This window comes from Glycine max, chromosome 9 (genome assembly GCF_000004515.6).
Source record: "Glycine max cultivar Williams 82 chromosome 9, Glycine_max_v4.0, whole genome shotgun sequence".
In the NCBI taxonomy this organism is placed as follows: domain Eukaryota; kingdom Viridiplantae; phylum Streptophyta; class Magnoliopsida; order Fabales; family Fabaceae; genus Glycine; species Glycine max.
Genome location: NC_038245.2, coordinates 31,758,046 through 31,785,928, shown reverse-complemented (window position 1 = coordinate 31,785,928; position 27,883 = coordinate 31,758,046). Strand labels below are relative to the sequence as shown.

The 27,883-nt window shown below is 36.4% G+C and overlaps 1 protein-coding gene and 1 non-coding gene across 16 annotated transcripts in view; both read right to left on the bottom strand.

The window, feature by feature from the left end:
- Positions 1-27,368, bottom strand: part of LOC102669029 (uncharacterized) — a 39,190-nt gene extending 11,822 nt beyond the window's left edge. Inside the window, exons 1-5 of one of the 15 annotated variants that reach the window (XR_005886284.1) lie at positions 27,057-27,368; positions 26,004-26,051; positions 19,712-19,797; positions 12,350-12,493; positions 5,584-8,576 (exon numbers count right to left, since the gene is read on the bottom strand). Coding sequence is in view for 1 of the 15 variants with exons in the window: in XM_041004862.1 (XP_040860796.1) it covers positions 8,574-8,576; positions 12,350-12,493; positions 19,729-19,797; positions 26,004-26,039 (252 nt within the window). In the remaining 14 variants the exon portion in view is untranslated. Of the gene's footprint in view, positions 1-1,957; positions 2,306-5,583; positions 8,577-9,135; positions 9,662-12,349; positions 12,494-19,711; positions 19,798-26,003; positions 26,052-27,056 lie in introns of those variants that run through there. The other 14 variants (XR_005886285.1, XM_041004862.1, XR_005886289.1 and 11 more) reach the window with 14 other exon arrangements.
- MIR5038A (microRNA MIR5038a) lies at positions 9,463-9,613 on the bottom strand. Its single transcript, NR_048824.3, has one exon. It is a non-coding gene; the product is annotated as a microRNA MIR5038a (primary transcript).
- Positions 27,369-27,883: the final 515 nt, after the last annotated feature.

Sequence of the window (27,883 nt, the reverse complement as noted above, 5' to 3'; positions counted from 1 at the left end):
TGGAGATTGAGCTGGCTGACAAAGTTTATGCTAAGCTGTTGCTAAAATATCCTTGGCTTCTATCTACAAGTATTCAAGAGAACTATACGAAGCTCCTTGCCTTTCATATTCTATCAAGGTACTGTCAAGGTTGCATGTGTCCATTTCATTTTGGATGCATAAGTAACTGGAAGTTATCATCGCTAAAAGCAAACTAAGGAGATTAATTTTAATTTTTAGTTTTTTCATGAAACATATTCTATTGTTGAAATTGAACAGACTGGTCTATACCTTGAAATAGAAAGAACTAAGCTGAAGTCGATGGTGGATCAGTTTGCTGAACTAGGAGTTCGAAACAAAAAGTTAAATCAATTTATTGCCAAAAGTCCTCAACTACTATTCGGAAGCCCAAAGACATTCTACAGGTATTTATTTTTAGCTTCAATCAAGTGTGTGATATTTTCACCTCAACATTGTTTTTCGATTTAAATAGAATTGGCCACCTAACCGATTTTGGTTTCTCAGGATTTTGTCACTAGTACGAAAACCTTCTAGCCTAGTCTAATATTCTGTATATAAAAGGGAAATAATACTTTTGAAGTGGTAACCTATTATTATTCTTCATGCAACAATCTCTGTTGATCTGAGAGGCTACCTAGCATGTTAGTTAGAGAATTATGTTTATTAATTAGACTCTGGTCATTCCTATATTAACCCTCTCTGGTGATGTGGTTAAATCTTAGGTCACGCAAGATGGTAAATACTGTTTGGTTTTAGTTTTTGGGGCCAAGGCTCTGCAGTTGTCAGATTTTGAACAAAGACAGGTATTCAGCTTTCTTTCCTGGAGCATACATTTTAAATTATATAAATTTTATTTTATTTCATTTTTTCTCATGTTCATCAAGATAATGGGACTCTTTGGATCTTGGATAGAACAAAAGTGCTAGAAACTAGATAACCTTGCAACTTTGCTTGTAGTTTTTTTTGGCAGTGAGGGGAGTGGAGTTTAAAAAAATTCAGAGAAGGGAAAATCAGAAAAGAAAAGAATCAAAGGACAGTAATACCAAAACCTAAATCTCATTTTACCTTGTATTTTTAACCAAAAAAATCCAATTCACAATCCTTGTGCTAAAAGAAGGTTCTGATGATATAAATTGTCAGTTCGAAGCTTAAGCATTCCACTCTAACCAAAGCACCAAATGCCTGCAAATAGAAAATTTCTTCAAAGTCCTACCCCAATTTTTTTTCACTGCGAGTGTTTCAAAGAGTTTGATTAGACATTTAGACTTATAAAACTAGGTAATATAGAGTTCTATGACTATTAAGGTGTTTATAACCTATACAATCCAATTAACTCAGCCTGCACCAAACTAATTTGCATGTTTGGTTTTAGAAATTAGACTCAGAATGTTCAGAGTTGGTTTAGGTTTTATTTCAGTTGTCTCCTTATCCTATATCTTCTAAATCTTATTTTTTTAATAATTCTATATTAATTATAAGACTTCTTGACTTCATGGATAACATTTTGCATATATTGATAATATTTGTTTCATAATATTATAGATATATATATTATATAAATACATTCATTATTCTTACTTCTTTTAGTTGGTTGAATTAAGATATATATCAAAACAAATCCCCAATTAAATTTTAAATCTCTTCTTGGATTAATAAGTTACCCTTAATATAGATTACTCAAAAGACAATTCAAGGAAAATTTTACAAACAAAAGATAAATGACAATAAATAAAAGAGGCTTAAGGGAAGAGAGATTGAAAACTCAGTTTTTATACTGGTTCGGTCACGCCCTGTGCCTACGTCCAGTCCCCAAGCAACTTGCTTGAGAGTTCCACTATCTTGTAAGATGTTTTTTACAAAGTTTGAACCATACAGGGACAACCCTTCCCTTGTGTACAAAATTCTTACAACTCAAGAGACCCTCTGTCTCTTAACCAATCTCTTTGAATAAGAAGAGGAAAAGAAGAATTCTCTCTTTCAGAGAAAGATATTACAATTGAAGATCACTCACGATTCTCTCTTTCATCATTTATCTTGGATTTCTTGGAGTCTTGCATCAAACATGAGAAACGCGTTTCTTTGGCATCACCGAAACTTCATAACATATTTGCTTCTACAAATTCTCTTGAGAATTTGGGCTCTGTCCATCTCAATTATTGGAATTAATAATTAGACATGGACAGAGGCCAAATTCTCAAGAAAATTTAGAGAAGTTCAACCTAAGACAGTTCTGAAATTTGGGAAAAATGGATGCCCAAAAAACAATGTGAGTTCTGAAACTACTGTTGCCAAGCACAGGAGTTACCTACAAAAAGGTAGAGGGGTTACTCCAAAGGTTCCAACTGAAGGGAAACTCATTGATAACAATAATGCACAGGGTCATAATTTCAAGCATAAGATTGGAGAAGGTGCCAAATCAGAGGCAAGAACAGCTAGTATGAAAGGGGGGGGGGGGTGGGTGCGGGAGAAAAGAGAAAGAAAGCTAACCACATTGAATTAGTTTTGGAAGAATGAGGACGTTTAGAAAATTGGAGAAGGTGCAAAATCAGAGGCAAGAACAGCGAGTATGAAGGAATGCATGCAGAATTGGGTTTTTCGGAAGTCAAAATGCGCAAAAGGTGAAGTAACTCCGCAAAAAAAAAAAAGATACTCATATCAAATTGATGTCTATTCCATAGTTGTGAAATAACAACAGGATTTTAAGAAAATAAAAATCTCAAGAAGCAGAAGAAAGAAAAACAAAAAGTTCTACTATCACTTTTCCCTACTCCATGATCATTCATGCGTTATTTAATTACCATCCATGCTCTTTCTTGATTAAAAAGAAAAGAAAAAAAAACCACAAGAAAAGCAAATAGTAATCATCATCATCATATATTCACATCATTTCTCTTCCTATAATTCATTTGTCACATCTACCACTTTCTCCCTCTCTTCTTGTGTTCTTCCAATCAATATCTCACTCCCATCAACCCATATACCCCTAAAAATAAGCATTTTTCTAAAACAAACTAAAAGAAAAAAAAAAAAGATTCTAAAGAACTATCGTAAAAGAGAAAGAAAGCTAACCACATTGAATCACTTTTGCAAGAATGAGGACACTGAAAAATTGGAGAAGGTGCAGAATCAGAACATCTAGTATGAAGAGGGGGGGGGGGGGGGTGCGGGAGAAAAGAGAAAGAAAGCTAACCACATTGAATTAATTTTGCAAGAATGAGGACGCTTAAAAAATTGGAGAAGGTGCAAAATCAAAGGCAAGAACGGCGAGTATGATGGAATGCATGCAGAATTGGGATTTTTATAGGTGCAAGGTACACCATGCATGGTATGAATTGCATGTGAGCACAAATTACAAGTGGCCCACCCGATGATGCCTTGCATTATTGGGCCTCTGAGACACTTGAGACAAAACTATTTAGAGCTCGGAGTGGTTAAATTCTTTTTTTTTTATTTTTCTGTTGTTGTGGATTTTGTATAAGTAGGTTTGTGACTTAAAAGATAATTGGCAATAATCCTTGAGCTGTCTATTACAATTGTAGGGCCAATATATTTGCGTGTGAGTCTTTGCTCAGGCAGTCCTGACTCATTGCCTTATGCCCCTACCTTTTCCTCTGTCCCCTTCAAAGTATTGACTAATTTAGAAAAGGAAAAAAAAAACATAATACTCTAATATGAACCAGTGTGGAATGTTTTAACTAAATATACAGTAGCTTTAGAGTTTTAATCACTTATTAGCCATCAATTGAACCAAGAAATATATTGTACGTAAATCTGTTAATCATGAGTATACATGAAATTACTTACACGCAAACTACTCAAGAGGGGTTCTGCTTGCCCTTTATGATCAATTATTTTGGCAATTAATTCATGATTAGGCTCAATTATTCCCATTCATGGAAAATACATATAAATATTTCCTATGAAAAGGAAGGTATTAAACAGATGATCAAGGAAGGTATAAAATGAAAAACGGCATTCCTATGAAAAGGAGTTTACAAGGTTGAAGCCATACGTGCAGTCGTGTCTCCCTAACACACAAGGGCCAGCATCTAGCACCAGATAAGAAAAAGAAAACAAGCATAGTACATGTAGGCCACATTACACTGTAAACGAAAATGATCTTAATTATGAAGATTACTAGCTTATTCCATTGCCCTACTAGTTCACCCAACATGTTCCCTAATCCCTCCTTAATAGCTCTTGATTTGTCATGTAACCAGTGCTTTTATTTGTGTGCTAAAAACGATGCTAATAAATAAGTTAAAATAATTGCTCAATCAATCATTATGAAAAGTTTATACCTGAAAATTTAGTGGTAGTTTGGATGCACTTTCTTCATCGTTCACCAAATTACGCACTTTCTTCATTATGAGTGTTGTTACATTGCTTTGGGGAGGTTGCTTTGACTTAACATATATGGCCATTGCCAATGTCTTGCATATTTTCTATATAATACAAATGCTTCAGAATCAAGTATTGTAAAACTTAATCTCCACTTAGTTGGAAAGCTGACAATAGATGTGCTTAAATTTTATATATATATGCAAGAAAGTTTTATCTGAAGTCGTTGATGTGCTTCCTAAACTAACTCTTAGTAACATGACTAAGCAGGTCAATCTATTTTCTTTGTCTTCTTCTATATGTTATATCTGGTTGTGCCATAACTTGTGTCTATTATCTATTTCTCTGCAGGATTAAAGAATTGTAGCAGGTTATTACTAGCTATTAATAAAAGCAGCCATTACTTTCTGAGTTCTAATGGCCAATTTTTATGTATCTTTAGAGATCAAGTTGACATTCAAGTTATGTGCTAGTACCAGTATTTTAGTGAATATATGCTGCTGCATTCCGGCTTGTGCTCTCTATTAGCCTGCTGGTATAAATGAAACAGTTCTATTCAATAGTTTGGAAGTTTGATCGTACCAAACAACATGAAAGCACTACTATGTTTTGTTGCTGTCGTGGTCTAAGTATTAAGACAAACAAAAAGTGCATCTTCCTAGTAATTGCTAAACATCGACCATAAAGAGAAGGTTCTCTCCTAGACTCTCATCAATGGTGCCAAAATACCAGTAATTCTTGATTCAATGATGAGTATATCTGAAATTAATGCCGTAAGGGATGGTATTTCCAAATTGTAAACTCAAAATTGTTTCCCATGCAGTATAAACTGGTGTTTTTGGAATTTATGTCTGATTCATGGAGAAGGCTCATATTTAACTTTGGAAGTACGAAATTTTATTTTCAATGGCCTTGGGAATGTCTGCCAGTACTAATTAGTTTGTATTACTTCCTCTAAACTCATATATAAGTAAAAATAACTAATTACATTAATTATTAAGACTGCTATATTATACTGGGAGGGACGTATTGTTGAGGGAACTATGGGTGCAAACTACAGGTGCATCCAATCATAACTATCCTTGCTCTAGTGTAACCTGTATTGTTTATCAGCTTCTGGTTGGAGTAAATGTTTCTGAAACCATGATGGATACCGGGTTTGTCAGAGTGGTTCTGCTCTTAGTTTCTTTAATACTATTTCAGTTTTGGATCCAATCTAATATCCCCTTCCCCCACCCCCGATTTACATTTTAGACAAGTGTGTTATTGTGGCACGTTGGTTTTATTTTGAACCTTGCAAGTTTTATATGGTCTCACATTTTAGAACTTGTGTTGGTACTATGTGGGAGGATACATCATATGATTCCTTTTGTCATAATTTTTGAGTACTGATTGTGGTTACCTTTTATGTATGATTTAACACTGATTTTTTCCCAGAAAATCAACACAACCACGTTTTGTAAAAATAGTCATGGCCTAGGGGATTCAATTTAATAACTCAACAAATTTAAGTCAAAAACTAGGTGTCGGTCACAAAATTTAGTTCTAAATATATATATATATATACACATTTAACTATTAAGCTACAAAAAATGACTGAATACTTATCGTTACATGTTTATAACACTGCGTTTAAATTAGCATACAAGAACTGTTTTAAAATAATCAGTAATCTTTGAATGTGATTCTTCGAAATGCTTGCAGTTGAAACAACTTTGTGGTATATGGAACTCATGGTATGAAAATTTTCTGAAATGGAAGTTTTTAAAATATCAACTTATGCTGCTAATTTGGCTATTGTAAATTTATGAGGCAATTAGCGCTTCTGGGGATTTTTTTTCTCAACATACGAAAATCGTTTTAGAATGCGATGCAGTGACATTTTTGTAGTTAAGATCACTATATTTTATTTTTATGACACACATTCTAAATTGGTTATAAAAAAAACGCCTTAGAATGAGACACGGTGGCATTTCCGTGATTATTTAAAACTTAAACAAAGACGGATTTTAAGAAATAACCGCATTCGCATTGTGCCGCACCCCACTTAACTCTAGCTTCGTCACACCCCACTCTTCTCCTCCAAACCCTCCCCTCCAAACTTTCTGAAGCACTCATCCAAACTTTCTCCTCCAGACCCTAGCTTCGTATGACGCCGCAAAAGAGAAGGCAGCGACCTGTGCATATTGTGTTGTACCGTGGATCCTCCAAGGAAGAAAAAAAAAGGACGATACGGCGTCGCAGAGCTGAAAACCCTAGGGAACCAGCTTCTCCCAACCTTCGTTTCCCCTTCTTCCCCTCCTCACCACGTCCTCGAATCCCTCCTCTCGCTCCACTCCTTCTTCCTCCCTCTCCTCCCCAAGCTCTCTTCCCACTCCGCCTTCGCCACTCCCTCCGTCGTCGGCGACCAATCCGAGTTCAGCTACCTCTCGTGGCTCCGTTCCAAGTTCGACGAGTTCCTCAAGTCCCTCCTCGACGTCCTCACTTTGCCGCAAGGAGATGAGACGCTCAAGGAACTTGTGTTGGACACGCTCATGGAGTTCGTAAAGGTCGCCAATGGCGGCGCCCTCCACTCTTCTTTGTACCACAAGCTTCTTCATAGTATTGTACGTTATGCCAATTTTGCTGATAATTCTCATTGCCATTTTTTTTATTTGATTTGGTTGATTTTGGATTGATGCTATCAGGTTTACTCTACTAGTCCCCCTACGTTTTTGGTGGATTTACTGGCGTCGAAGTATGTGAAGTATATCGATGTCCAGTATGGATATTATGCTTGCTACCTTTGTTCTTTTAATCATCAAGTTTTTAATGTGACTCTTAAGTTTTTTGGTATTATCACGGTTTATGGCATATACTGTATTGTTTTACTATTAGCCCCTTTTTTGGAAGGCTGAATTTATGCAATAAGATCCTCGTCTTCAAGGAGGTAGGTACTTTCCACTCATCATTTTACTCTCAATTTCCACCTTCATTAAATAAAATTTTATTATATGATTTTGCAGATGGAGCTGCCTGACAAAGTTTATGCTAAGCTGTTGCTAAAATATCCTTGGCTTCTATCTACAAGTATTCAAGAGAACTATACGAAGCTCCTTGCCTTTCATATTCTATCAAGGTACTGTCATGGTTGCATGTGTCCATTTCATTTTGGATGCATATGTAACTGGAGTTATCATCGCTAAAAGCAAACTAAGGAGATTAATTTTAATTTTTAGTTTTTTCATGAAATCATATTCTATTGTTGAAATTGAACAGACCGGTCTATACCTTGAAATAGAAAGAACTAAGCTGAAGTCGATGGTGGATCAGTTTGCTGAACTAGGAGTTCGAAACAAAAAGTTAAATCAATATATTACCAAAAGTCCTCAACTACTATTGCGGAAGCCCAAAGACTTTCTACAGGTATTTATTTTTAGCTTCAATCAAGAGTGTGATATTTTCACCTCAACATTGTTTTTCGATTTAAATAGAATTGGCCTACCTCACCGATTTTGGTTTCTCAGGATTTTGTCACTAGTACGAAAACCTTCTAGCCTAGTCTAATATTCTGTATATAAAAGGGAAATAATACTTTTGAAGTGGTAACCTATTATTATTCTTCATGCAACAATCTCTGTTGATCTGAGAGGCTACCTAGCATGTTAGTTAGAGAATTATGTTTATTAATTAGACTCTGGTCATTCCTATATTAACCCTCTCTGGTGATGTGGTTAAATCTTAGGTCACGCAAGATGGTAAATACTGTTTGGTTTTAGTTTTTGGGGCCAAGGATCTGCAGTTGTCAGATTTTGAACAAAGACAGGTATTCAGCTTTCTTTCCTGGAGCATACATTTTAAATTATATAAATTTTATTTTATTTCATTTTTTTCTCATGTTCATCAAGATAATGGGACTCTTTGGATCTTGGATAGAACAAAAGTGCTAGAAACTAGATAACTCTTGCAATCTTTTGCTTGTAGTTTTTTTTGGCAGTGAGGGGAGTGGAGTTTAAAAAAATTCAGAGAAGGGAAAATCAGAAAAGAAAAGAATCAAAGGACAGTAATACCAAAACCTAAATCTCATTTTACCTTGTATTTTTAACCAAAAAAAATCCAATTCACAATCCTTGTGCTAAAAGAAGGTTCTGATGATATAAATTGTCAGTTCGAAGCTTAAGCATTCCACTCTAACCAAAGCACCAAATGCCTGCAAATAGAAAATTTCTTCAAAGTCCTACCCCAATTTTTTTTCACTGCAAGTGTTTCAAAGAGTTTGATTAGACATTTAGTCTTATAAAACTAGGTAATATAGAGTTCTATGACTATTAAGGGTGTTTATAACCTATACAATCCAATTAACTCAGCCTGCACCAAACTAATTTGACATGTTTGGTTTTAGAAATTAGACTCAGAATGTTCAGAGTTGGTTTAGGTTTTATTTCAGTTGTCTCCTTGTCCTATATCTTCTAAATCTTATTTTTCTTAATAATTCTATATTAATGATAAGACTTCTTGACTTCATGGATAACATTTTGCATATATTGATAATATTTGTTTCATAATATTATAGATATATATATTATATAAATACATTCATTATTCTTACTTCTTTTAATATGGTTGAATTAAGATATATATCAAAGACAAATCCCCAATTAAATTTTAAATCTCTTCTTGGATTAATAAGTTACCCTTAATATAGATTACTCAAAAGACAATTCAAGGAAAAATTTTACAAAACAAAAGATAAATGACAATAAATAAAAGAGGCTTAAGGGAAGAGAGATTGAAAACTCAGTTTTTATACTGGTTCGGTCACGCCCTGTGCCTACGTCCAGTCCCCAAGCAACTTGCTTGAGAGTTCCACTATCTTGTAAGATGTTTTTTACAAAGTTTGAACCATACAGGGACAACCCTTCCCTTGTGTACAAAATTCCTTACAACTCAAGAGACCCTCTGTCTCTTAACCAACCTCTTTGAATAAGAAGAGGAAAAGAAGAATTCTCTCTTTCAGAGAAAGATATTACAATTGAAGATCACTCACGATACTCTCATTCATCATTTATCTTGGATTTCTTGGTGTCTTGCATCAAACATGAGAAACGCATTTCTTTGGCATCACCGAAACTTCATAACATATTTGCTTCTACAAATTCTCTTGAGAATTTGGGCTCTATCCATCTCAATTATTGGAATTAATAATTAGACATGGACAGAGGCCAAATTCTCAAGAAAATTTAGAGAAGTTCAACCTAAAACAGTTCTGAAATTTGGGAAAAATGGATGCCCAAAAAACAATGTGAGTTCTGAAACTACTGTTGCCAAGCAAAGGAGTTACCTACAAAAAGGTAGAGGGGTTACTCCAAAGGTTCCAACTGAAGGGAAACTCATTGATAACAATAATGCACAGGGTCATAATTTCAAGCATAAGATTGGAGAAGGTGCCAAATCAGAGGCAAGAACAGCTAGTATGAAAGGGGGGGTGCGGGAGAAAAGAGAAAGAAAGCTAACCACATTGAATTAGTTTTGCAAGAATGAGGACGTTTAGAAAATTGTAGAAGGTGCAAAATCAGAGGCAAGAACAGCGAGTACGAAGGAATGCATGCAGAATTGGGTTTTTCGGAAGTCAAAATGCGCAAAAGGTGAAGTAACTCAGCAAAAAAAAAAAAGATACTCATATATCAAATTGATGTCTATTCCATAGTTGTGAAATAACAACAGGATTTTAAGAAAATAAAAATCTCAAGAAGCAGAAGAAAGAGAAAAAAAAAGTTCTACTATCACTTTTCCTACTCCATGATCATTCATGCGTTATTTAATTACCATCCATGCTCTTTCTTGATTAAAAAGAAAAGAAAAAAAACCACAAGAAAAGCAAATAGTAATCATCATCATATATTCACATCATTTCTCTTCCTATAATTCATTTGTCACATCTACCACTTTCTCCCTCTCCTCTTGTGTTCTTCCATTCAATATCTCACTCCCATCAACCCATATACCCATAAAATAAGCATTTTTCTAAAACAAACTAAAAGAAAAAAAAAAGATTCTAAAGAACTATCGTAAAAGAGAAAGAAAGCTAACCACATAGAATCACTTTTGCAAGAATGAGGACACTGAAAAATTGGAGAAGGTGCAGAATCAGAGGCAAGAACATCTAGTATGAAGGGGGGGGGTGGGTGCGGGAGAAAAGAGAAAGAAAGCTAACCACATTGAATTAGTTTTGGAAGAATGAGGACGTTTAGAAAATTGGAGAAGGTGCAAAATCAGAGGCAAGAACAGCGAGTATGAAGGAATGCATGCAGAATTGGGTTTTTCGGAAGTCAAAATGCGCAAAAGGTGAAGTAACTCCGCAAAAAAAAAAAAGATACTCATATCAAATTGATGTCTATTCCATAGTTGTGAAATAACAACAGGATTTTAAGAAAATAAAAATCTCAAGAAGCAGAAGAAAGAAAAACAAAAAGTTCTACTATCACTTTTCCCTACTCCATGATCATTCATGCGTTATTTAATTACCATCCATGCTCTTTCTTGATTAAAAAGAAAAGAAAAAAAAACCACAAGAAAAGCAAATAGTAATCATCATCATCATATATTCACATCATTTCTCTTCCTATAATTCATTTGTCACATCTACCACTTTCTCCCTCTCTTCTTGTGTTCTTCCAATCAATATCTCACTCCCATCAACCCATATACCCCTAAAAATAAGCATTTTTCTAAAACAAACTAAAAGAAAAAAAAAAAAGATTCTAAAGAACTATCGTAAAAGAGAAAGAAAGCTAACCACATTGAATCACTTTTGCAAGAATGAGGACACTGAAAAATTGGAGAAGGTGCAGAATCAGAGGCAAGAACATCTAGTATGAAGGGGGGGGCGTGCGGGAGAAAAGAGAAAGAAAGCTAACCACATTGAATTAATTTTGCAAGAATGAGGACGCAGAAAAAATTGGAGAAGGTGCAAAATCAAAGGCAAGAACGGCGAGTATGAAGGAATGCATGCAGAATTGGGATTTTTATAGGTGCAAGGTACACCATGCATGGTATGAATTGCATGTGAGCACAAATTACAAGTGGCCCACCCGATGATGCCTTGCATTATTGGGCCTCTGAGACACTTGAGACAAAACTATTTAGAGCTCGGAGTGGTTAAATTCTTTTTTTTTTTATTTTTCTGTTGTTGTGGATTTTGTATAAGTAGGTTTGTGACTTAAAAGATAATTGGCAATAATCCTTGAGCTGTCTATTACAATTGTAGGGCCAATATATTTGCGTGTGAGTCTTTGCTCAGGCAGTCCTGACTCATTGCCTTATGCCCCTACCTTTTCCTCTGTCCCCTTCAAAGTATTGACTAATTTAGAAAAGGAAAAAAAAAACATAATACTCTAATATGAACCAGTGTGGAATGTTTTAACTAAATATACAGTAGCTTTAGAGTTTTAATCACTTATTAGCCATCAATTGAACCAAGAAATATATTGTACGTAAATCTGTTAATCATGAGTATACATGAAATTACTTACACGCAAACTACTCAAGAGGGGTTCTGCTTGCCCTTTATGATCAATTATTTTGGCAATTAATTCATGATTAGGCTCAATTATTCCCATTCATGGAAAATACATATAAATATTTCCTATGAAAAGGAAGGTATTAAACAGATGATCAAGGAAGGTATAAAATGAAAAACGGCATTCCTATGAAAAGGAGTTTACAAGGTTGAAGCCATACGTGCAGTCGTGTCTCCCTAACACACAAGGGCCAGCATCTAGCACCAGATAAGAAAAAGAAAACAAGCATAGTACATGTAGGCCACATTACACTGTAAACGAAAATGATCTTAATTATGAAGATTACTAGCTTATTCCATTGCCCTACTAGTTCACCCAACATGTTCCCTAATCCCTCCTTAATAGCTCTTGATTTGTCATGTAACCAGTGCTTTTATTTGTGTGCTAAAAACGATGCTAATAAATAAGTTAAAATAATTGCTCAATCAATCATTATGAAAAGTTTATACCTGAAAATTTAGTGGTAGTTTGGATGCACTTTCTTCATCGTTCACCAAATTACGCACTTTCTTCATTATGAGTGTTGTTACATTGCTTTGGGGAGGTTGCTTTGACTTAACATATATGGCCATTGCCAATGTCTTGCATATTTTCTATATAATACAAATGCTTCAGAATCAAGTATTGTAAAACTTAATCTCCACTTAGTTGGAAAGCTGACAATAGATGTGCTTAAATTTTATATATATATGCAAGAAAGTTTTATCTGAAGTCGTTGATGTGCTTCCTAAACTAACTCTTAGTAACATGACTAAGCAGGTCAATCTATTTTCTTTGTCTTCTTCTATATGTTATATCTGGTTGTGCCATAACTTGTGTCTATTATCTATTTCTCTGCAGGATTAAAGAATTGTAGCAGGTTATTACTAGCTATTAATAAAAGCAGCCATTACTTTCTGAGTTCTAATGGCCAATTTTTATGTATCTTTAGAGATCAAGTTGACATTCAAGTTATGTGCTAGTACCAGTATTTTAGTGAATATATGCTGCTGCATTCCGGCTTGTGCTCTCTATTAGCCTGCTGGTATAAATGAAACAGTTCTATTCAATAGTTTGGAAGTTTGATCGTACCAAACAACATGAAAGCACTACTATGTTTTGTTGCTGTCGTGGTCTAAGTATTAAGACAAACAAAAAGTGCATCTTCCTAGTAATTGCTAAACATCGACCATAAAGAGAAGGTTCTCTCCTAGACTCTCATCAATGGTGCCAAAATACCAGTAATTCTTGATTCAATGATGAGTATATCTGAAATTAATGCCGTAAGGGATGGTATTTCCAAATTGTAAACTCAAAATTGTTTCCCATGCAGTATAAACTGGTGTTTTTGGAATTTATGTCTGATTCATGGAGAAGGCTCATATTTAACTTTGGAAGTACGAAATTTTATTTTCAATGGCCTTGGGAATGTCTGCCAGTACTAATTAGTTTGTATTACTTCCTCTAAACTCATATATAAGTAAAAATAACTAATTACATTAATTATTAAGACTGCTATATTATACTGGGAGGGACGTATTGTTGAGGGAACTATGGGTGCAAACTACAGGTGCATCCAATCATAACTATCCTTGCTCTAGTGTAACCTGTATTGTTTATCAGCTTCTGGTTGGAGTAAATGTTTCTGAAACCATGATGGATACCGGGTTTGTCAGAGTGGTTCTGCTCTTAGTTTCTTTAATACTATTTCAGTTTTGGATCCAATTCTAATATCCCCTTCCCCCACTCCCGATTTACATTTTAGACAAGTGTGTTATTGTGGCACGTTGGTTTTATTTTGAACCTGGCAAGTTTTATATGGTCTCACATTTTAGAACTTGCGTTGGTACTATGTGGGAGGATACATCATATGATTCCTTTTGTCATATTTTTTGAGTAATGATTGTGGTTACCTTTTATGTATGATTTAACACTGATTTTTTTCCAGAAAATCAACACAACCACGTTTTGTAAAAATAGTCATGGCCTAGGGGATTCAATTTAATAACTCAACAAATTTAAGTCAAAAACTAGGTGTCGGTCACAAAATTTAGTTCTAAATATATATATATATATATATATATATATATATATATATATATATATATATATATATATACACATTTTTGTAGTTAAGATCACTATATTTTATTTTTATGACACACATTATAAATTGGTTATAAAAAAACCACCTTAGAATGTGACACGGTGGCATTTCCGTGATTATTGAAAACTTAAACAAAGACGTATTTTAAGAAATAGCCGCATTCGTATTGTGCCGCACCCCACTTAACTCTAGCTTCGTCGCACCCCACTCTTCTCCTCCAAACCCTCCCCTCCAAACTTTCTGAAGCACTCATCCAAACTTTCTCCTCCAGACCCTAGCTTCGTATGACACCGCAAAAGAGAAGGCAGCAACCTGTGCATATTGTGTCGTACCGTGGATCCTCCAAGGAAGAAGAAAAAAGGACGATACGGCGTCGCAGAGCTGAAAACCCTAGGGAACCAGCTTCTCCCAACCTTCGTTTCCCCTTCTTCCCCTCCTCACCACGTCCTCGAATCCCTCCTCTCGCTCCACTCCTACTTCCTCCCTCTCCTCCCCAAGCTCCCTTCCCCCTCCGCCTCCGCCGCTCCCTCCGTCGTCGGCGACCAATCCGAGTTCAGCTACCTCTCGTGGCTCCGTTCCAAGTTCGACGAGTTCCTCAAGTCTCTCCTCGACGTCCTCGCTTCGCCGCAGGGAGATGAGACGCTCAAGGAACTTGTGTTGGACACGCTCATGGAGTTCGTAAAGGTCGCCAATGGCGGCACCTTCCACTCTTCTTTGTACCGCAAGCTTCTTCATAGTATTGTACGTTATGCCAATTTTGCTGATAATTCTCATTGCCATTTTTTTTATTTGATTTGGTTGATTTTGGATTGATGCTATCGGGTTTACTCTACTAGTCCCCCTACGTTTTTTGTGGATTTACTAACGTCGAAGTATGTGAAGTATATCGATGTCCAGTATGGATGTTATGCTTGCTACCTTTGTTTTTTTAATCATCAAGTTTTTAATGTGACTCTTAAGTTTTTTGGTATTATCACGGTTTATGGCATATACTGTATTGTTTTACTATTAGCCCCTTTTTTGGAAGGCTGAATTTATGCAGTAAGCTCCTCGTCTTCAAGGAGGTAGGTACTTTCCACTCATCATTTTACTCTCAATTTCCACCTTCATTTAATAAAATTTTATTATATGATTTTGCAGATTGACCTGCCTGGCAAAGTTTATGCTAAGCTGTTGCTAAAATATCCTTGGCTTCTATCTACAAGTATTCAAGAGAACTATACGAAGCTCCTTGTCTTTCATATTCTATCAAGGTTCTGTCATGGTGGCATGTGTCCATTTCATTTTGGATGCATATGTAACTGGAGTTATCATCGCTAAAAGCAAACTAAGGAGATTAATTTTAATTTTTAGTTTTTTCATGAAAACATATTCTATTGTGAAATTGAGCAGACTGGTCTATACCTTGAAATAGAAAGAACTAAGCTGAAGTCGATGGTGGATCAGTTTGCTGAACTAGGAGTTCGAGACAAAAAGTTAAATCAATTTATTGCCAAAAGTCCTCAACTACTATTGCGGAAGCCCAAAGACTTTCTACAGGTATTTATTTTTAGCTTCAATCAAGTGTGTGATATGTGACATAGATGTTATAAATGTATAAAATCATTATGCACGTTCACTCAACAGAGCGTAGTCTGTGTTTGATTTGTAGTTGACACAACTTTCAAGACACCTCAAGGAAAAGCTTGTGTCTTGTTGCTTTGGGTCAAACCTCAGTTTGCAGATGTCCAATATCCATTCACTGGCTTGAGGGGAAGCATTGTAGTAGTCCTACTAATTACTTTATAATTATTGTAATTTATTAGAAATGGTTACTATAAGTTTAATTAGCCTTTTTTAGGAAAGTATTTAAATTGTTTAGTCTATATAATGTATCGCTCTGTCCAATTTTATTATAGATAATAATATTCGGAAATTTTCCATTCAAGTCTCTTGCTCATTGTTGTGTACAGATTGTTCTGTTGTATGAAAATATGGGTTTTGATAAAGAAACCATTGGAACAATACTTGCTCGCTGCCCTGAAATTTTGCTGCCAGCATTAATAAAACTCTACAAAGGAAGATTGAGTTGTTAATTTTTTTACCGGGTGTTTCTAAAACTTTCCTTCCTGGGGTTATCAGAAAGTATCCAGAATTACGTGTTTCTGACATTGACAAAACTTTGCTACAAAGGTATTGTTCTGACCCATCTTTTTTATATTTTGCTTACCATTGCTCCAGTATCATATTTGTTTACTCTTTCCCAATCAATGGCTCAATTGAATATTTTGTTTACTCTAGTATTATAAAATGATTCTCCATGCTTTATATTTTTTAATGACATAACCATGGTATTGTTCAGTGCAAGTTTCAGTTTTCTTTTATCATTGGATATGAAAAATAAAAGAAAATAATGATTTCCTGATTTCTTGAATTGCATCACGAGTCATGACCACTGCATAATTGTTACATCACATCAACCAACAACCAAGTAGAGTCAGTGCTTTTCTTATCTCCAATCCTTCAGCAAACTAGTATGTGATGATCTTATTTTCTCTGAAAATACTGTCTATTAAACTATTGCTGCAATATCAATGTCATCATCTCAGGATATTTTGAAGACTAACCCTGTTATTTCAATACAGAGAATAAGTCATAATTAAGTTTTGCTAGTTGCTTCAGTTGTGTTTGGGGGCCTCATATATGCTTTAGAAAGTGTCCTTTTCTTTTCAAATGAGAGATTTGTTGGATTTATCTATAATTGTTGATTCGGTTAGGTAATTAACTTGTTCAAAGTTGGTTCTAGCACATGTCTAAATGATTTGGTTAAGCTTAATTATTTGCTATAGTTTTTTATTTTGTCAAAATGATTAAACATAGTTTGTGTTTGCTCAAGTGCAGAGTGCTCAAGATTTCTCTTTCCATCATTCTTGATGAGTATGCTTTAACCAAGTAGTTAAGCTCGAATTAGCTTTAACCAAGTAGTCGATTTCCTCCGACGACCAGCTGATTCTCCGTCGCCGACAATCGCACATCTCGCGACCCCGGCTAACTTCCTCCACAATCGACACGTTATACGTGTCTCCCCCTACATTGATGCACACAGTGTGGTGAATCGCCGGGCACCTTGGCGTGCAGATGAGTATCCTAACTCGGTCTAACCTTCGGGACTCTTCTGTGTCATCATCTACATCAATCATGTCTCCTATTGCGGCCACAATTTGCCGGAAATATTTCTTATCCCACACTACAAGGGGAATACCCCAGCATTGAACCCAAGTGAGTCTGTGAGTCGCTCGTAAACTTGGCTGCCATTTCTCAAGCGAGTAAAACATGACTTCTTCCTCCGTTGTCTCCTTCTTCATTCGTTTAGCTGTGGTGTCCGTTAACCCTATCAGAAGCACCATATCATCTCCCATGTACTTCAGAGTTATCTCTGCTCCGAAGTCCCACGTTGGGTCTTCTTCAAGTCTGTCAAACCACCTTAGGTTCTTCAATCGCCCTACCCATGCATTGCTCAGCCATTGATTGTCGTTCGAATGAATGTCGAGAAGTATTGTTGATCGAGACTCAGCCCACTTTTGATCGAGTTTGGGTACTATCTTCATTTGGCCAGCATTGTTCCTGTCCCTGGCCACCACTTCCGCATATGAGGTCGAACCTTTTGCTGGTTGATAGTGTTCCCCATGCCAAGTTCCGTTCTGCTGCTTTCCTTCAATCCTGTGTGGTTCTGAGTGTGCCGCTGTCTTCCTTGTCTTTTCTCTCCCATATTTAGGTACATTGACATACAACTTCAAACCGGCTATGATTATCTGGTCCAACTGCCTCGCAAGCCTGTGCTCGTCCACCACTCCTTTGAATCTCGCAAACCCGAATCTCCAGCCATTTCTGTTTCTTTGCTTAGAGATGAAGATCTCTCGCACATCTCCCCATCTCTTGAATTGATGTCAAATGTCCAGTTCTGTGACTTCTTCCGCGATTCGTGTTTAGTAGAATGACGATATGCCATTTTTGTCTCGCCAATTTACTCTATTATAGCTTAGAGGTTGACCATCCCTGTTGTCGGCGTGTGTCCGTCCGGGATCCCCGTGTGTTCTCGCTCTGTCTCTCACTGTTTTTCGCCCTCTGTACTTAACTCTCTCCCATTCCCCAGTGTTTTCCTCTCTGTGGTTTCTCTCTCTCTCTCTCTCTCTACACATTCTCTCTCTTCCTACTTGTGCTGGACTCACAGTATTTACCCGCCCTTTCAAATGTTCAGTAAACATGTTACCAGAGCATTTGAAAACTCCTTAACAGCCTAGTTCTCAAAAAACCCTGATAATGATTTGAATTGATTAGATGTTGCTGAGGCAACTGGGGCTGGTGAACCTTTACAAAACACAAGGAGTCAAACACATATAAACAAGACAGCAGCTGCACTTGCACCTAGAAATGCAAAAGGAAAAAAAGTGGTGGAAGTGGAAGAAGAGAATGAAGATGAGGGGGAAGAAGAGTACAATTCTAATGCTAGTGAGAGTGATGGATTTCAACAACACAATGACTTGGATCTTGAAGAGGATGAAGATTCTGATTAATAATTTAGTATTAAGAAACTTGCATTTGTCTATTTGAATTTTAATGTCTACTTGTCTACTATTATAGTTACTTTAGGCTTTATGTTAGAGGGACTAAGGCTTTAAGCCCTTTATTTGCTTCACTTTCTACTAACTTTTGTTTAAGTAACTATGTATTCAGTTATTTTTCTGTTTTTGAACTTATATACATACATATTATTAATTATTTAACATGTATAAAAAGACATTACAATAGCGGTCATCCCGCTATCCGCTATCCCAATTTAGGGGTCGGCCGCTCCACTCCGCAACGCCGGTCTTGACAACTATACTTTTGAGTATTCATTCATTATTTTTGCGTGTCCTCAAAATTCCTTAGTTTTGTCTTAGAGTATTTATGTTCTTGGCTTCTTGAGTTGAGTTTTGATTTGTGACATATTTCACATTGAATGGTAAAAGGCAAGAGTGAATATTATAAAAGAAAAAAATTCCTGAAAGAGTGATAGACGAGTGAACTTGAGTGAAACACTAAGTTGAGTGGTGAGGTCTTATTCTATTTATTACTTGTGCACTAACATACTAAAATCACTAGGCTTCTGAGGCTGAAAAGGAAGTTCATGGTATTAATACATTTGTATTGTGCATCAACTCGGTGGTATTTAAAGGATGATTTTCTATAATTTACAGAATGTATATTAAATAAATTTTTATAATAAAAACTGCAATCAACAGATCTAAATCATATTTAACATACGTATTACTTTATTTTAGAATACAAACAAATATTCCGCCCACCTTCTATACTAAGAGTAACTTGAAATAATGTCCATATGGCAATAAAAATACATGCATATGCAGCTAATTGTGGTGAAGAAAACCTGCTAAAATCATAATTTCACAAGCAGTTTTACTGAAGTCAAATCATTCCTGTCTTATATATGGTAGGAAAATAATTAAAAGCAAAGATAGAAATCTATGTGCATGCACAGGTTCAGGTACAAATACCAGGCCCATCTATCATTTCAACGTTCATTGGATTCAGCAAATAAAATTGGGAATACTCCCACCTTACTATTAGTATAAATGGAAATTTAAAGAATATCCCTTTGGCACATTAGAAGAGGCAGCATCTGAATGATGAAATATTGCTAAAAGTACATTAAAGCAAGTAGACAAAGAGTAAAGACAAATACCTATGGAGTGCATATACCTGACACTTGTTGCAAAACACAAGTGTCTCTGGAAACCCTGCATTGCCACACTGAAGACAAACAGCTACCTGCAACAACAATTGTACAGAGTTTTACTTCAGTGATTCATATTTTATAAGAGCAGATGCATAACTCAAAAGAAACTCATACTCTTCCACAGAACACCGTAACAGACATATGTGAGCAAAAACTAGTAGGTTTTTGATGTAACAAAAAGATTTTTTTTCAAAATATGGATATAAGTCATAAAACTTGCTACATATAGTGCATCAATATTCTTGCTAAAGATTGCGATAAAAAGATTTGTGTTAGATGTTGCAAATCATTAACGATTCTTTCCTCTGATCAATTCAAGTTCTTGTCATTTTATGGAGACAAGACACTACCCAAAAAAATAAAATGGTTAAATCAACAATTATTAACTAGTAGAATTGTAGATTTGTTCAATTGACAAGTCTAAATTAATCACCAAGGGTAGGTTAAGCAGAATCATACCTGTTATGCTAATAGTAATACTGATAATTTAGTTCACTAACACCAAACAATAAAATTATAGCCAAATTTGTACAGAAAATCTCTTAAGCAGCCCCTATATTGTTTGTTAGTTTCACAGAAAATTAACAAATGAGAAACACCTAAGACAGCTGAGTTGTCCCTGACTGATGGGTGAGAATATCTATCCTTTGTTCAGCTTTAGAACATCCATCTGTAGTTTGGGTGTTAGTACTGGAACCTGAAGTTTTTAGTCTCTGTATTTCCTCATATAGTTTCAACATTCTTTGATGACTATTTTCTTGGTTATGCATTTCCAATGTTTTGCAATAGGGTAGATGAACCTCACAAATTTTACAGTATCCCATTTTTGGTGGTCTTAGTTCTCTTGCTGCAGAATCAGAACTCACATCTTCTGGTTGGGTGTAAATATTAGAATCTGCAGGGGCATGTGGATGATCATTTGTTTCTACAGTAGGATTTTGCATCTTATGATATTCTTTGCCTTCCAATAATTGTGCCTGTGAGTCTAAGATTTGCTAATATACAAGCTTGAAACTAGACCCCACCACAGGTGATGGTGCCATTATATCATATGTCACAGCTGGCCATGGAGAATCAATATAATGTTTAGATGATTCCATGGGTCTTCTTAACCCATCATTTGTCTTCATATATTTATTACCTGTTTTGCCTCCACCAATCTTATGAGGAACTTGGTCATGGTAGTTAAACTGCCTCTGACGGAAACCTCTAAATCTATCATTCCAGTCATTTCTATTTTTTTTTTTTTTTTGCACTGCAAAAATATGATTGTATTAATAAAACTTAAGTACTAGATGTACTGAAGAGGTAAGTAATTACACAGGCAGAATCTGCCAAACCCAGCTACAAAAAGAATCACATAAGATAACAACCCTATCCTCACACACCCCTAGGACATTTCTGCCTTCAGCCTAGTAGACCATTGGTTAAAGTGGATATGGGAATTTTTCTCCATGCCATTTAACCAAGACCAAGTGTGAAATAAAGCTTCGTCCATGACTTTTTCAGAGCAGAAATTCTGGTTGTTAAAAACCAAAGAGTTTCTATGCTTCCAAATAGTCATGGATAGAGCTCTACCCATAGGACTTGCCATCTTTTATCCACTGAACTTTTTCCACTCCACAGGGAGAATTGCTGAAAGTGATCTCTAGGCTCAATGGAAAATGGACCCACTCTATTGACCCAAGTCATAGTCTCCCACCAAAGATTCCTAGTTTTTATACATGAGTACATGACATGACCAACTGTTTCCTCCTCCTCATCACACAGCGGGCAATTATAGGAAGGCAGCTCCACATGTCTCCTCCTTAAGTTAACCTTGGTAGGGATTCGGTTCTTGAAAATTCTCCAAGAAAAAGCACTTGCTCTAGGTGGAATTTTGAGATTCCAGATTGTCTTGAAGTCACTATCTTCAGTAACCTGGCTGTCACCATCCTTCAAGAAGCTATATGCTGCCTTTGTGGAGTAGGTTCCACCAGAATCAGGCCCCCAAAGCAGAAGGTCCCTGCTTGCAGGTTGAATTTGAAACTCAGCAATGTCTGCCATAAAGGCTGCTGCCATATCAACTTCGTGGTCAAAGAGGTTTCTCCTCCATTGAAACTTCCACTCCCATCTGTTATCCACTAAGATACCCATTGAATTGATTAAATGGTTCTGCTGAGTACTAACTTTGTACAAGCTTGGGTATTTATATTTTAGACTTAAGTCACCCTCCCTCCATTTATCTTTCCAGAACTTGAGTCTTAACCCATCACCCACCTTCCATCTCAAATTATTAATGATGTTGTTGCTGTGATGTTGGTGAAAAACAGACCTCAAGTCCTTCCACCATTGAGAGAAATGAGCACTGTCCCTACCAGAACATAGGGTATTCCACCCTCCATATTTAGATAACAAGACTCTAGCCCAGAGCTGATTTTGGTTGTTTGCCAATTCCCAGCCCCATTTACCAAGCAAGGCTTCATTGAACTTGGATAGGTCTTTAATCCCTAGCCCCCCTTTGCTCTTGGGAAGACACACAGTGTCCCAACTTACCCATGCAATCCTGGCTGCCTCAGCACCTCGTCCCCATAGAAAATTCCTCTGGATAGATACTACCTTATGGACCACTTTTTTGGGAATTTTAAAGAAAGACAAAAAGTAAATAGGCAGGGCTGTTAGGACAGAATTAATAAGGGATATCCTGCCCCCCATAGATAAGCATCTCTGCTTCCATTTGCTAATTTAGAATCAAACTTGCTAATAAGAGGCTGCCAAACATTCCAGCTTTTAGAGGTCGAACCCACTGGAATTCCAAGATAAGAAAAAGGAAAACCCAACTGGCCACAGTTAAGGTAATTAGCTGCTTCCCTACACCAAATCACAGATTTACCCAAGCACCCAAATTGGCTTTTAGCATAATTGATCTTGAGCCCTGAAGCCAGCTCGAAAATTCTGAGGATAGACTTCATAACTCTAACATTGGTTGTAGTGGCAACTCCAAAGAACAAGGTATCATCTGCATATTGCAGTATGTTGATCTCTTCCTTTTGCCTCCCCACTTGATAACTGCTGAAAATGTTTTTAGAGACAGTTGTCCTCATCAAACCAGTAAGGCCCTTAGCTACTATGCCAAAAAGGAAAGGTGCAAGGGGGTCTCCCTGCCTTAGCCCCCTCTTAGGCACAAACTCTCTAGTAGGGCTGCCATTGATCAGGATTGATATAGTTGCACTAGACAAGCATCCGTAGATCCACTTTCTCCATCTATCACAAAATCCCATTCTCATCATCATGTAGTTTAGAAATCCCCAAGATACCGAGTCATAAGCTTTTTCAAAGTCAACTTTGAAGATCATGCAAGGGTTATTTTTGCATTTGGCTTCAGCTAAGACTTCATTAGCAATCATCACACCATGGAGAATATAACTTCCTTTGAGAAAGGCAGTTTGCCTTTCATCAATAATGTGAGGCAAAACAAGGGTCAGCCTATTAGCAAGGACTTTAGATACTATTTTATAAACACACCCTATAAGAGAGATGGGTCGATAATCATTAAGAGATTGTGGGTTATTGGTCTTGGGGATAAGGGCTATGAAGGATGCATTGCTTCCTTTGGGGAATGTGCCATTTATGAAGAACTCGTCCATAAACCTGATAAAATCAGGTTTTAAAATATCCCAAAACTGTTTAATAAAGTTGAAGTTTAACCCATCCGGGCCAGGGCTTTTATCACCACCACAAGCCCAAACTGCAGATTTGATTTCCCCTTCCGAGAATCTAGCAACAAGGCTTTCCCTCTGCCCTTGATCAAGAGAAGTAAACTGAATCCCATCCAGGGTTGGTCTGCAATGATTCTGTTCTGAGAATCTTTCTTTGAAATGCTGAAGAACTGCAATCTTGACATTGCTAGGCTCATGAATCCACCCCCCATCAATGCACAGGCCTTGAAAAGCATTTACCCTCCTTCTATGATTGATGATTCTGTGGAAATAGGATGAGTTTCTATCCCCTTCTCTTATCCACTTCACTCTGGATTTTTGCCTAAGCATGGATACATAGGCAAGAGCTGCACTCCACAGCTGTTCCTGCAAGGATTTCTTGAGCTGAACTTCATCTTGGGTTATTGTTGAAGCATTATTACCTGCCTCCATGTCATTTAGCTTCTTTTTTAGATCGTTTATCTTTCTAACAGTGACTGACCCATTCTGTGAGCTCCATTGTCTTATGCATTGTTTGAGGAACTTTAATTTCTGCTTAAGAACATAGCCACCCCAGCCACTAGGGTGATAATTTCCCCAGCTGTGAACCACCATATTCTGAAAACCTTTGTCCTTCAACCACCAATCCATGACCTTGAGCGGTTTGGGCCCCCAATCCATGATTCTAGACCTCAAAAGGATGGGACAATGGTCAGAGAAGTCTCTATCCAACACAAACTATGTAGTATCTGGCCAAAGTGACAGCCATTCATCTGAAAGAAGGAACCTATCCAGTTTGCTCATAACTGTTCCATTGGGTCTGCACCAGGTGAAGCATCTCCCAACTGACCTAACCTCCTCAACATCCATGTCAGCTATCCACGAATTAAACTCAGAGATATTAGTGGAGCTCCCCACAGATTGGGATGAGCTCATTCTCTCTTGTTGGTGTCTTATAGAATTAAAATCACCCAATAAGCACCATGGGCCATCATGATAAAGAGCTTTAAGGTGTTTAAGCTCTTCCCACTGATCTCTTCTTCGTTGTAGATCACAGGGGGCATAGACATTGGTGATATACACCTTCTTATTGTCTTTAGTCCATGTACCTTCCAGCAAAATGAATCCTCTGCCTACTACCCTTCTATCCACCATGAAAGCTTCATTATTCCAGATACAAAGGAGTCCTCCTGCTGCATTATTAGAAGGAGCAAACTCCCATGATGCATTATCATCCCCCCATAGATATTGGCATAATTTTTTATCAATGGACTCCCTTTTGGTTTCCTGGATACAAAGAATATCGACATTATGAGCCAAGGTTAGCTTCCTAATAGCTGACCTTTTGACCCAACTTCCCAAGCCTCTAGAGTTGAATGACAGAATATTCATGGCTCCATGGACTTCATACCCATCACTCCTGCTGATGTAGAGGTTATTCTACTGTTAATATCTGCAGAGGCATTGTTGTCTTCAGTAGTGGTGATCTCAGCAAAGGAAACTCCCAGGTCCCTAATGATCTCTCTATGTAGTGTCTCCTCATTGTCAAAAAAGCCCTTGTTGAAGCTACTACTGGATACAGGGCTATGGGCCAAGCAAGTCTTCTCTGGACTCATTTCTTTTGATTCTGGAAAATGAGTGTGGCTTCCAAATTCATCTATGTCCCTCTTCCGAGATTCAGCCTCAGTCCCAGTCATTTCTATTTTGAAACCTCCTAATCTGTGAATAAGCATTTGAACATGAAGCAGTTCATAAATTGACATGGCTACAGCATTCATGTGAGATTAAGGGAGGGATTGGAAAAGAGATACAAAAACATTCTTAGGCCTCCATTGGTTTAGAAAGCAAACGGAACACACTAGTCTCACTACCACCAGGAGTTTGCAATCAGCATCAACCCATTGAACCATTTAATATAAATCAAAGCAGATGGTGTGGGTGGTGGGTTGCTCTAACTAGTACCATATGGCACCATAGGAATATCTTGATCTTTCAAGGAAAGCCTTTTGATTACTCTAAAGTCATGGAGGAGGCTATGTTTACAGCTTGGTCTTGGCTAAAAGCTAGAGAGAAAGGCTTCAACATTAGTTTCAACCATTGGTCCTCTAATATATCGGAGTCCTTTGGTTAACCTATGTGGTGATGTTCTCTTGATGGGTTAGTTTGGGTTATTTTGGGAGGCAGCACCAGAGGTGCTTTGTATTTTCTTTGTTCAGTACCACTTGTACTGTTTTATCTAAATCAATAATATAATATATATTTCGCCTTCCAAAAAAAAAAAGTAATCCAATAACTCAAAACCAGACTAAATCAGTCAAACCATATTGAATCCTCAACCTAATCCTGTTTTTGAAAAACATTCAGGTTTAATAAGAAAAAGGATGACATATTATCACTATCATCATATTTAGAGTCCCAACACAAATACTGACACTTCCAAAACAACTTACAAAAACAGATGGCAGGCTGACATGCCATTCAGATTTTGCGATATTTCAAACGAACCTAACAACACAAAGAGACAAATTCAAAATGTTGCAAATAGAACAGTTGCTACCAACCTGAAACTCTTGATGAGTTCCACCATACCCACCCATGTAATCCTTTTCCTTTAAACAAAGCGGAGTAAGGGTTAAGAAGGGCCACCTTTACAAGGACAGGAACAATCAACACATGTGCAGACCTCCTTAGTCAAGTTTTTTTTAAAATAATTCAAGTATTCAACCACCATTATTTATCTCATACTCTCAAAAAACAAGTGCTAAAGTGCTACTGCTATGCCCACCCAGCCCAAGATGAGACAAATCTTCAAACCTGCCTTGCATCTTAGCAGTGCTGTCAATTGCAGAATGCAAAAAATGGCAGAAAGCTAATAATGCACTATATATCATAGCAGCGCATTAGCGGACAGAGTCGCAATAATGGATCTAAGGATTTCCCCAATGCAATAGCACTATAGTTCCACTATAACTGCTATTTAACAACAGTGCATCTTAGCAACATTAGCCTAATATAAAAATCTACAATTTTGTCAATATCCACAGACACACAAATTACCCATAATATATCACAAAGCACACTGCTAATTCTACAAATATATCAAATTGATGTCCATTCCATAGTTTCGCAATAACAACAGGATTTTAACAAAATAAAAATCTCAAGAAGCATAAGAAAGAAAAACAAAAAGTTCTACTATCACTTTTACTACTCCATGACCATTTATGCGTTATTTAATGATCATCCATGCTCTTTCTGATTAAAAAGAAAAGAAAAACAACCACAAGAATCCATTAAAACAAAGAGCAATCATCATCATCATCATATATTCACTTCTTTCAACACATTTTCACATCATTTCTCTTCCTATAATTCATTTGTCACATCTATTTCTCCTTCTCTTCCTGTGTTCTTCCATTCAATATATCACTCCCCTCAACCCATATACCCCAAAAACTAAGCATTTTACTAAAACAAATTAAAAGAACAAAAAAAAAATCTAAAAAATTATCGTATCACACAGGAAACAAACACCCGATGAATTATGTCCAAACTACACATTCAAAAAATAATGACAAAGGGGGGCGGGGGGAGAAAAGAGAAAGAAAGCTAACCACTGAAATCAGTTTTACAAGAATGAGGACGCTGAGAAAATTGGAGAAGGTGCAAAATCAGAGGCAGGAGTATGAAGGAAGGAATGGATGCAGAATTGGGTGTTTTTTTAGGCACGAAAATTCACAGAGAAGAAATTGGGAAGTGAAAACGAAAGGTGAAGTAACTCGGCCAAAAAAAAAACGATAGGTGAAGTCGCTTACGCTTACGCACTTGATTTCGCGCCGTCAATTTTTCTTTGAAGAGGTTTAAGGGAAAGAAGATTTTCTTCCAAGAGATTTAAGCGGAAGAGAGGAATTCTGATGATAGTAGGGATTAACGTGAAAGGACAAAAAATATTATCTTTCCTTAATTAAATTTTGAAAATAAAAACAACTTATTATCATGTTTTGTTATTTTAATAAAACAATAAAGTGTGAGAAATAAAAAAAATAAAAAATGTAAGGATACCAAAAATCAAATAGGTTAAAATGTAATTTTTGTTTTTTTTTTCTTGTGTTTTTAGTTTTTTTATTTTTTAATTGAGATATTTGATTTTTCAATTTTAAAAAATTCGTAATTTGCATCCTTGTGATGAATTTCAAATGTTGATTTAAATATTATGTAAAAGTTGATAGACACGTGTTTGTTTATTATCCACGTGACAAATATTTTTTTTAAATTATTTAATTGTTAACAAGCTTAATCTAATCTATTCAAATAATATAAAATTTGTGAATACCTTCTTTGATATAGTATCCATGTGACAATTAGATGTCAACTTTAATGGTTCAAAGTATATGTGTCGATTATATAGAAGTCCGTATGACACTTATCATGATGTGATGTT